This window comes from Ceratotherium simum, chromosome 3 (assembly GCF_057802395.1).
Source record: "Ceratotherium simum simum isolate JZ-2026a chromosome 3, ASM5780239v1, whole genome shotgun sequence".
In the NCBI taxonomy this organism is placed as follows: domain Eukaryota; kingdom Metazoa; phylum Chordata; class Mammalia; order Perissodactyla; family Rhinocerotidae; genus Ceratotherium; species Ceratotherium simum.
Window position 1 is genome coordinate 30,221,911 of NC_141902.1, and position 12,021 is coordinate 30,233,931.

Here is a 12,021-nt window from a genome sequence, read left to right on the forward strand (position 1 = left end):
TTTCAACATATGGTTCTTGAGAATCCTGGATATATTTCTACATTTATCATTTCGAGGTTAAAAAACTCAATATTGTTCAGTGAATACAGAACCGGTTGTGATCATTATCTTATTCATAGAGACCTTTGTTGCACAAAGAGGCATTCAATATCATGTAGTCCAATTTTTTTTTTTTTTTTTAACTGAGGAGGAAACTCAACCTTCAAAAGGAGAGTTACTTGTCCCATGTTGCCCAATGAGGTGCTCACCTACGGGTTGTATTTAAGTCTTCTGATTCCACATTTACAACCTATACAATTATGGTTTTATGTACTGTTTTCTGTTTTTTCTTTTGTCTTTCAGAAATGTATATTCTGAATTCTACTGACCATTTGGTTTACTTCTCTATGCCATTTAGGAAATCACTGACCAACAAAATTTCCCAAAAGTAAATTTCCCAAAAGGGAGTGCTTGTAAATTCAGGCATCCTGTCTGAGAAGCAAAATTGGACGTCAACATGAACCATCCTTTCCGTAAACACAATTTTCCTGCCCCTTATTCACAGTCATTTTGATATTATGGGATAAAGTTGACAAAATGGAAAGGTCAAACCATTCAGTGGTATCTGAGTTCGTCTTGCTAGGCCTTTCCAAATCTCAGAATCTTCAGATTTTATTCTTCGTGGTATTCTCTGTGGTCTATGCTGGGATTGTATTAGGAAATCTCCTCATCTTGGTCACTGTGACATTTGACTCACGCCTTCACACACCCATGTATTTTCTGCTTATCAATCTCTCCTGCATTGATATGATCTTGGCTTCTTTTGCTACCCCGAAGATGATTGTGGACTTCCTCCGAGAACAGAAGATCATTTCCTGGTGGGGCTGTTATTCTCAAATGTTCTTCATGCACCTCCTAGGTGGGAGTGAGATGATGTTGCTTATAGCCATGGCAATAGACAGGTATGTTGCCATATGCAAACCCCTCCATTACATGACCATCATGAGCCCACGAGTGCTCATTGGGCTACTCTTATCCTCCTATGTAGTTGGATTTCTGCATTCATCTAGTCAAATGGCTTTCATGTTGAATTTGCCCTTTTGTGGTCCCAATGTTGTGGACAGCTTTTTCTGTGACCTTCCCCTTGTGATCAAACTTGCCTGCAAGGACACCTACATTCTACAACTCCTGGTCATTGCTGACAGTGGCCTCCTGTCCCTGGTCTGCTTCCTCCTCTTGCTTGTCTCCTGCACAGTCATCATGTACTCAGTTAGGCACTCCACTGCTAATGGTTCCTCTAAGGCCTTCTCCACTCTCTCAGCACACATCACAGTTGTGACTCTGTTCTTTGCCCCATGTGTCTTTATCGATGTATGGCCCTTCAGCAGATACTCTGTAGATAAGATTCTTTCTGTGTTTTATACAATTTTCACACCTCTCTTAAATCCTATTATTTATACATTAAGGAATCAAGAAGTAAAAGCAGCCATTAAGAAGATAAGGACTCGACATATAAATCGAAACAGACTTTGTAAATAACACTTCTGATAAGATAATCTCTTCTTTGGACGTTATTAAGGAATGAACTTTTAATGTACCTCAAGTTATGTATAAGGAAATAGTGGATATAATGCTTAAAAAGCAATCTCCTTTTTTGTCATCTTTAATGGTTAAAAACATGACATCTACAGTCCGTCAGGGGTATGTTTAAATCCCACCTTCAGCACTTCCTCTCATGCAAATTTGAACAAAATGAATAAATTCTCTGTGACTTAGTTTCTGTAGCTATAAAAATTTCTTTAAATGTTTCTTTTATTATTTTTGCATACTTTTAATCCTTACAAAAATACATTATTATTGTTGCTATCATAGTTATTATTACTGGTAATTTGCATTTAGAAAATACACAAAGATGACACCTCACGTAGTTGTTTAGCCGAATTTCTGGTTAATGACTGTTGAGCGCTAGTAAACTGCGTTTTGTAGGCAATCCCTAGTTACTGTGTGTTAGTTTTTACTTACTCATCTGCCACAGGCAGAGTGCATCCAACCCTTCTTCACATATTTTGTGAGCCTACAAAGTACCTGAAGATACATCCAGGGCTTCAAGGAGCTTACAGCCTATGGTTGGAGAGAGTGAATTAAACTTGCAATTGCGTTGTGGCATGAACGGCATTATGTTACATGGATGCGCAGGGTGCTATGGGAGTGCAAGGGAGTGACATCTAAATCAGGGCAGGGACCAGGAACGTGTTCTTCCAGGAGGAGGTAGCATTTATAGTACGCGTCGGCTAGATAGAGAAGAAAGACATTCCCGACAAAGCGAGGATATGTGAGAATGCATGGAAGCATGAAACAACAGGACACACTGGAGGAACTACACATAATTTCATTGAGCTGGGGCATCGGGTTTGATGGCAAGAGATGAGGTAGGGAGGTAGGCAAATGCAGTCTGATCATATAATAGAAGACATAGGGGCATTCCTTGCCATTCAGAACTGTGAGATATGCGATACTGAAGTTAAAAAGATAAAAAGAAAAAGAAAGCATAGATGACTCTTGCCCAAACTAGTTCATTGTACTGCTTCTGTTCCAAGTTTACCTCCTCCATTTCAGCTCTGTCCATGATATTCCTCTTTGCAACCTAGGCAACTAGGCCTGGAACTGAATAAAAGACAAAAGGAAATTTAAGGCAACTGGCTATTGGAAGAGATGCCCATTGTCTTTTTATTTTTTTTTTTTTACAGTTTGGTTTTTTTATTTTTAATTGTTTATGATGCTTTAACATGCAGAGATTTTAAATGTTTATATACATATATTTTTTTTTTGGCTGTTCACTTTTTTTTTTTTTTATTTTTTTTTTTGTTTTTTGTTTTTTGTTTATTGCAGTAACATTGGTTTATAACATTGTAAAAATTTCAGGTGTACATCATTGTACCTCTATTTCTGCATAGATTACATCATGTATGTATATTTTTAAATTTTTTGTTTATTGCAGTAACATTGGTTTATAACATTGTGAAAATTTCAGGTGTACATCATTATACTTCTATTTCTGCATAGTTAACATCATGTTCACCACCAAAATACTAATTACAACCCATCAACACACATGTACGGAATTATCCCTTTCACCCTCCTCCCTCCCCCCTTCCCCTCTGGTAACCACCAATCCAATCTCTGTCCCTATGTGTTTGTTTATTGTTGTTATTATTCACTACTTAAGGAAGGAAATCATACAGTATTTGACCTTCTCCCTCTGACTTATTTCACTTTGCATTATACCCTCAATGTCCATCCATGTTGTCACAAATGGCTGGATTTCATCATTTCTTATGGCTGAGTAGTATTCCATTGTGTATATATACCACAGCTTCTTTATCCATTCGTCCCTTGATGGGCACTTAGGTTCCTTCCAAGTCTTGGCTATTGTGAATAATGCTGCAATGAACACAGGGGTGCATGTACCTTTACAAATTGGTGTTTTCAAGTTCTTTGGATACATACCCAACAGTGGAATAGCTGGATCATATGGTAGTTCTATCCTTGATTTTTTGAGGAATCTCCATACTGTTTTCCATAGTGGCTGCAACAGTTTGCACTCCCACCAGCAGGGTATGAGAGTTCCCTTCTCTCCACATCATCTCCAACACATGTTGTTTCCTATCTTGTTAATTATAGCCATTCTGACAGGCGTGAGGTGATATCTCATTGTAGTTTTGATTTGCATTTCCCTGATAGTTAGTGATTTTGAACATCTTTTCATGTGTCTGTTGGCCATCTGTATATCTTCTTTGGAGAAATGTCTGTTCAGGTCTTTTGCCCATTTTTTAATTGGGTTGGTAGTTTTTTTGTTGTTGAGATGCATGAGTTCTTTATATATTGGAGATTAAGCCCTTATCAGATGTATGGTTTGCAAATATCTTCTCCCAATTGTTAGCTTGTCTTTTAATTTTGTTGATGGTTACCTTTGCTTTTTAGTTTGATGTAGTCCCATTTGTTTATTTTTTCTATTGTTTCTCTTGCCCGGTCAGACATGGTGTTTGAAAAGATGTTGCTAAGACCGATGTCGAAGAGTGTACTGCCTATGTTTTCTTCTAGAAGTTTCACAGTTTCAGGTCTTACATTCAAGTCTTTAATCCATTTGGAGTTAATTTTTGTGTATGGTGTAAGGTAAGGGTCTACTTTCATTTTTCATTTTTTTGCATGAGGCTATCCAGTTTTCCCAACACCATTTGTTGAAGAGACTTTCTTTTCCATTGTTTGTTCTTGGATCCTTTGTCAAATATTAGCTGTCCATAGATGTGTGGGTTTATTTCTGGGCTTTTGATTCTATTCCATTGATCTGTGTGTCTGTTTTTGTGCCAGTACCATGCTGTTTTGGTTACTATAGCCTTGTAGTAGATTTTGAAATCAGGGAGTGTGATACCTCCAGCTTTGTTCTTTTTTCTAAGGATTCCTTTAGCTATCTGGGGTCTTTTGTTGTTCCATATAAATTTTAGGATTCTTTGTTCTATTTCTGTGAAAAATGTTGTTGGAACTTTGATAGGGATTGCATTGAATCTATAGATGGCTTTAGGAAGTATGGACATCTTAACTATGTTAATTCTTCCAATCCAAGAGCACGGAATATCTTTCCATTTCTTTGTGTCTTCTTCAATTTCTTTCAGAAATGTTTCATAGTTTTCGGTGTACACATCTTTCACCTCTTTGGTTAAGCTTATTCCTAGGTATTTTATTCTTTTTGTTGCGATTGTAAATGGGATGGTATTCTTAATTTCTCTTTCTGCTACTTCGTTATTAGTGTACAGAAATGCAACTGATTTTTGTATGTTGATTTTGTATCCCGCAACTTTATCATATTCGTTTCTTACTTCTAAAAGTTTTCTGGTGGATTCTCTAGGGTGTTCTATATATAAAATCATGTCATCTGCAAATAGTGACAGTTTCACTTCTTCCTTTCCAGTTTGGATCCCTTTTATTTCTTTCTCTTGCCTGATTGCTCTGGCTAGGACTTCCAGTACCGTGTTAAATAGGAGTGGTGACAGTGGGCATCCTTGTGTGGTTCCTGTTCTTAGACGGATAGCTTTCAGTTTTTCACCATTGAGGATGATATTAGCTGTGGGTTTGTCATATATGGTCTATTATGTTGAGGTACTTTCCTTCTATACCCATTTTATTCAGAGTTTTTATCATAAATGGATGCTGTATCTTGTCAAATGCTTTCTCTGCATCTATTGAGATGATCATGTGATTTTTATTCTTCATTTTATTAATGTGGTGTATTACGTTGATTGATTTGCGAATGTTAAACCATCCCTGCATCCCTGGAATAAATCCCACTTGATCATGGTGTATAATCTTTTTAACGTATTGTTGTATATGATTTGCTAGTATTTTGTTGAGGATTTTTGCATCGATGTTCATCAGTGATATTGGTCTGTAATTTTCTTTTTTTGTGTTGTCCTTGTCTGGTTTTGGTATCAGGGTAATGTCAGCTTCGTAGAATGAGTCAGGGAGCTTCCCCCCCTCCTCAATTTTTTGGAAGAGTTTGAGAAGGATAGGTATTAAGTCTTCTTTGAATGTTTGGTAGAATTCACCAGGGAAGCCGTCTGGTCCTGGACTTTTATTTTTGGGGAGGTTTTTGATTACTGTTTCGATCTCCTTACTGGTGATTGGTCTATTCAAATTCTCCACTTCTTCTTGATCCAGTTTTGGAAGGTTGTATGATTCTAAGAATTTATCCATTTCTTCCAGATTGTCGAATTGGTTGGCATATAGTTTTTCATAGTATTCTCTTATAATCTTTTGTATTTCTGAGGTGTCTGTTGTAACCTCTCCTCTTTCATTTCTGATTTTACTTATTTGTGTCTTCTCTCTTTTTTCTTGGTGAGTCTAGCTAAAGGTTTGTCAATTTTGTTGATCTTTTCAAAGAACCAGCTCTTGGTTTTATTAATTTTTCTATTGTTTTTTGGTCTCTATTTCATTTATTTCTGCTCTGATTTTTATTATTTCCCTTCTTCTACTGATTTTGGGCTTGGTTTGTTCTTCTTTTTCCAGTTCCTTTAGGTGCATTGTTAGATTGTTTATTTGAGACTTTTCTTGTTTGTTGAGATAGGCCTGTATTGCTATAAACTTCCCTCTTAGAACTGCTTTTGCAGTATCCCATAAATTCTGGCATGTCGTATTTTCATTTTCATTAGTCTCCAGGTATTTTTTGATTTCTTCTTTGATTTCTTCAATGACCCAGTCGTTGTTCAGTAGCATTTTGTTTAATCTCCACGTATTTGTGGCTTTTCTGATTTTCTTCCTATAGTTGATTTCTAGTTTCATACCATTGTGGTCAGAAAAGATGCTTGGTATTATTTCAATCTTCTTAAATTTATGGAGACTTGTTTTGTGGCCTAATATGTGATTAATCCTGGAGAATGTTCCATGTGCATTTGAAAAGAACGTGAATTCTTCGGTTTTTGGATGGAATGCTCTGTATATATCTACTAGGTCCATCTGTTCTAGTGTGTCATTTAAGGCCAATGTTTCCTTATTGATCTTCTGTTTGGATGATCTATCCGTTGGTATAAGTGGAGTGTTAAAGTCCCCTACTATTATTGTGTTACTGTCTATTTCTCTTTTTATGTCTGTTAATAATTGCTTTATATATTTAGGTGCACCTACATTGGGCGCGTAGATATTTACAAGTCTTATATCCACTTGTTGGATTGTTCCCTTGATCATTATGTAATGCCCTTGTCTCTTTTTACAGTTTTTGTTTTAAAATCTATTTTGTCTGATATGAGTACTGCTACCCCAGCTTTCTTTTCGTTGCCATTTGCGTGGAGTATCTTTTTCCATCCCTTCACTTTCAGTTTGTGAGTGTCTTTTGGTCTGAAGTGTGTCTCTTGTATGCAGCATATATATGGGTCTTGTCTTTTTATCCAATCAGCCACCCTATGCCTTTTAATTGGAGCATTTAGTCCATTGACGTTTAAAGTAGCTATTGATAAGTATGTACTTACTGCCATTTTTTAACTTTTTTTTTTCTCAATGTTTTAGTAGTCCTTCTCTGTTCCTTTCTTCTTCTATACAGAATTGATGGTCACTTTAGTTTGACCTCTGTCTGAAAGCTGTACTCTTTAACTCCCCTCCTCCCTCCTTTTATGTTTTTGATATCATATCTAACCTCTTTTTTGTGCATTTGTATACATTACGTTCTTATCATGGAAATAGATAATTTTTCCTATTTGTGGTCTTTTCTTTTCCCCTTAAATCAGTCCCTTTAACATTTCTTGTAGCACTGGTTTCTTGGTGACAAACTCCTTTAATTTTTGCTTGTCTGGGAAATTTTTTATCTCTCCTTCCATTTTGAATGATAACCTTGCAGGGTAGAGTATTCTTGGCGGTAAGTTTTTTCCTTTTAGCACTTTAAATATATCATGTCATTCTCTTCTAGCCTGTAAGGTTTCTGCTGAGAAGTCAGCTGATAGCCTTATGGGGTTTCCTTTGTATGTAACTTGACATTCTCCTGCGGCTTTTAGGATTCTCTCTTTATCTTTAATTCTGGACATTTTGATTATGATGTGTCTTGGTGTGGGCCTCTTTGGGTTTATCTTGTTTGGGGATCTCTGTGCTTCCTGTACCTGGATGTCTGTTTCCTTCCTTAGGTTAGGGAAGTTTTCATCTATTATTTCTTGAAATAGATTCTCTGCCCCCTTGTCTCGTACTACTCCTTCCGGGACACCTATAACACGGATGTTAGTGCGCTTGATGTTGTCCCAGAGGTCCCTTAGACTGTCCTCACTCTTTTTAATTCTTTTCTCTTTTACCTGTTCACCTTGGGTAATTTCTTCTAGTCTTTCGTCCAGCTCACAGATCAGTTCTTCTGTATCCTCTACTCTGCTTTTGAGTCCCTCTAATGAATTTTTCATTTCCAGTATTGTATTCTTCATTTCTGATTGGTTCTTTTTTATATCTTCCATTTCTTTGTTGACATTCTCACTGAGTTGATCTATTCTTCTCCCCAGATCAGTGAGCATCCTTAACACTATTAGTTTGAACTCTCTGTCAGGTAGGTTGCTCATTTCTGTTTCACTTAGCTCCTTTTCTGGGGCTTTGTCTTGTTCCCTTACTTGGAATGTATTCTTTTGCCTCCTCATTTTGCCTCTTTCCCTGTGCTTCTGTCTATATATTAGGTAGGTCAGCTACGTCTCCTGCTCTTGGATAGGTGACCTTATGTGAGTGATGCCTTAGGAGGCTTCCAGTGTGCTTCCCTCAGTTTTTTATATTCCAGAGGTGACCCCTATGTGGGCTACATGTGTCCTTCTGTTGTGGCCTGTTTGCTCTCCCTGTAGGCACCCAGGGAGGCCGAGTTATGCTCCTGGCCAGCTATTGTAATGCTCAGCTGCTTCTAGTTGTTGTGGGCCCTTCCATCTCTTTATCAGGTGTGGGGAGCCCCAGCACAGTTGGCTGCAAGTTCTAATATCACATTTGTGTTGCAGTATTTCTTTTAAGTGATAGGCCCCCAGCGTGGCAGGTTGTTAGGCTCAGGGCCTTACAATTGCTGTAACCCTCTTGCCTATTAGGTCTCTTGTCAGCTCTCTGAGGATTGCAGCTGGGTGGGTCTGGCCCCCGGCACAGGAGCACCCAATTGTTTCAGGCTTTGGAAGGTGGGGCAAATCCCCATGTGGGTCTTTGAGGTGCACAAGTCTTCTGCAGCTGACAAGCCCTGCAGCCCACAGGTCCACACACACAGTCAACACAGTCCTGCCCCGTGTTCATGCCCCAACCTCCCCAAGTGGACCCAGTCTCTCCACGGCAGGAGCCCCACACACTCCGCCACCGCCCCACACTCTCCACCCGCTCCTTGTGCACACCCTGCCCACTAAAGTCGGCTCAGTTGCCAGGCTGCAGAGAATCCAGTCACCAATCTATGCAGGCCACAAGTTGCCTGAGGGCTTATTGTTGGGTGGGGCCAGTCTCTAGGGTGGGCTGCCTGCCCTGGCTGAGCTGGATTAAATTGGTGCTCTAGTGGGTGGGGCAACCCTGGGCTAGCAGGCACCAGGGAGAACTCCTATGGCGTCTGTGTCAGCAGGCCCACACCAGGCCACAACAATGGCCGCTGCCAATGTCCCAGTCCCTGGATAGGTCTCACCCCTCACCAAGATGCACACAGGGCCTATTAGGTGAGTCTCTTTTCACCACAGCACTGTGCACCTTTCTTTCTGGTGATTTTAGGATGCTTTCTGAAATGGGTGTGTTTGCGCGTGGGCCCTTTAAGAGCCGGTTTAATTTCTTTGTGAACCGGGTTTTCTGGGGGTACTCCCCAATGTTTTAGTGGCAGGCAAAGCCAGATATTATGCTGCTGGTCTTGATTGTGCTGGGTCCACAAAATGCCACAGCGGGGGCGCTCCCCGGCTCAGGGCCCTGCGCCTCCAGGGAGAGCTGCGTACCTGTGAGCGGCTCCCGGTGGCCATGAAGCTGGCGGCTTGTGAAGGCAGCGCTTTTGCTCTCCAGAAGGGAGTCTCTGCCTCCTCTACCTCAGTTAGGATTGTCCGTTGCTGCAGGAGTTCCTCCCATCCAGTCCTCAGCTCTGTCTCAGGGGTAATTTTTCCACAAGTAGTTGTAAATTGGCTGTGTCCACGGGAGAAGGTGAGTTCTGAGTCTGCTTATGCCGCCATCTTGACTTCCCCCCTCTCCCATTGTCTTTTAACTTCAGCAAAAATCCAGAGAGAATTTTATATCCTTTATTGGATTTATCATATCTGTGACCCAGAAAATAAAACATTGAATACTGTGACAGCAACACATCAATAGGTCATTTTCTATGTAAAGGCCACCTCATATTAACCTTAGTTGCTTTATATTGAGCAACAAATGTTCTGGATAAAACATTTTGTATGCAGGTTTAATTATATCTAGCCAGAGATATCTCTTCTCTGAGCACATCTTATGGAAATGCAGCATAGGTTTAAAATAATCTAGATGCTTGTTTTTACAAGAACATTACTGATTAATTGATGTGGCTGAAAATTTGTTGAACAAATTGTCACAAATTGGTGATAAAATTATTTATAATTACTTGCTTTATGCCAACTTAGAATAAAACTACTGACTATTCAGTGTTTTCCCCAAATAGTTGATAATTTCCTCCACACCATTATTTTTAATATAATCTATCCTGCTCACTTTGTCATGTGAAATTTGTCAACTATCAATGTTAGCAGGACTCAATCTTGCCCTCTCTCAAAATGCTGCCTGCCTTTGACATACAGTACAGAAATGCTCACCCTCATAAATTAGCAAGTTCAAGCTCCTCCTCTCCTTCTGCCACTTCCTTCCTTACACCACTCACTCACTCTGCCCCTTGGTTTGAGGTGTGATTTATAGATCATTAATTTAGAAAAGAGACTGAACATAAGCTCCTCAGCATTTTACAGTCTTGCTCTTTCAGAGTTGCCTACAGAGTTCTCTGTTCCTGCTTATCGTGTTAAAACTCAGAGTCAGGGTTAGAACCTGCCTTCTAGGGGCAGATTTGGAAACTCATCTCAAAAGTCTTCCTCTCAGGATTATCTGCTCAAAGAGGTATGTGCACTTTAGAGTTACCATTGCCTCTGCCTGTTTAAGTATTTGTTCTGCAAGCTCTCCCTTTGGGTGGGTTCCAGGGTTAAACTTAAGGGGAGTGGTACAAAGACTTTTGGGGTTGCAAGCTGAATACAACTTTATCAGTAATAACACTGATATTAGTCTCTTCCTTTTTCCTGATTCTATTTATAAATTGATTCAGCACTCACAAGAAGGAAGGGATGATTAACACTTCTGAGAAGCCTACAATCAAGTCTTAGGACCAGTATCAAGCTTTTTTTTGTTTCATTTTTAAAGTACATTTTGCAAATAGTAAAAAAAAATCACTCTCTTTAGTGTATAATTCTGTGAGTCCTGACAAATGCATAGTCATGTAACCATCGCAAACACGATATAGGAGAGTTTTACCAACACCCCCACATTCCCCTGTGCCCCTTTGTAGTCAACCCCTCTCTCCATTCTCTGGCGCTGGTACTAGTGATCTGTTTTTTGTCCATGGAGTTGGTGTTTTGACAGCCATCACACAAGTGGAATCATATAGTAAGGAGCCTTTTAGCATGGCTTTTTCACTCAGCATAATGCCTGTGAGAGTCATCCCATAGCAAACTGTTTCAATTACTGTCAATCTATGTTATATTTTACTATCTATCTATTCTATAAGTACCCTTGTTACTGTTCTTCCTCAAATTTTCATGAAAGCAATTCAGTTATTCATTGCTATTAACTAGAATAATCTTATTGAATAACATGAAGACTAAGTAATTATAATTGATTTCATCTTATATTGATTTAGGGATAAATATGATATTGACAATATTAGACTTTCTTATCCTAGAACACAATTTTTTTCTGCACTTATTCAGGTCTTCTTTTGTGCCCCCGGTAATGTTTTATAACTTTCTTCACTACATACTGAAAGTATTAAACTGATGAATTATATTATTTTATTTTAATTTTGAGAGGTCACTTTTCAATTGTTTTTTCTTATTTTTTCTGGAATGAAGAAAATCTACAATCATATATATATATACATATATATATATATATATGTATTTACTTGTAATTTGTCACTAAACTGAACTCTCTGAATAACTGAAATATTTAGTTGATCTTCTTGGACTTAGTATATAATATCTCATCTAGGATAATCCTGTTGTCCTATTTTTCAATATCTTATTTCATATTTTAGTTCCTGACATGTCTAGAACTTAATAATTTTTCTGAATTTTTTTCCTGAATGCTGAAGAACAAAATAGATATATGTCATAAAAGTTCTGAGACAGCTCACCTCTAGTGAGGAGAGTTACTGATTTTAATATGTTTATAAAATATGGTGAATATTTTATACATTTTACCAAAAATGATATATAATATCTGGGATGATAAAACTACAATTTGCACCCGGCTTATTTGACGTGGACAAATTTACTAATTTCAGTGCAGCTATTGTCAACATTTCCAATA

The 12,021-nt window shown here is 38.5% G+C and overlaps 1 protein-coding gene across 1 annotated transcript; it reads left to right on the forward strand.

Annotated features, from left to right (window-relative positions):
• Positions 1 to 576: 576 nt before the first annotated feature.
• LOC101395560 (olfactory receptor 4K13) lies at positions 577 to 1,518 on the forward strand. Its single transcript, XM_014780386.2, has one exon. The coding sequence runs from the start codon at positions 577 to 579 to the stop codon at positions 1,516 to 1,518; it is 942 nt and encodes a 313-aa protein (XP_014635872.1).
• Positions 1,519 to 12,021: the final 10,503 nt, after the last annotated feature.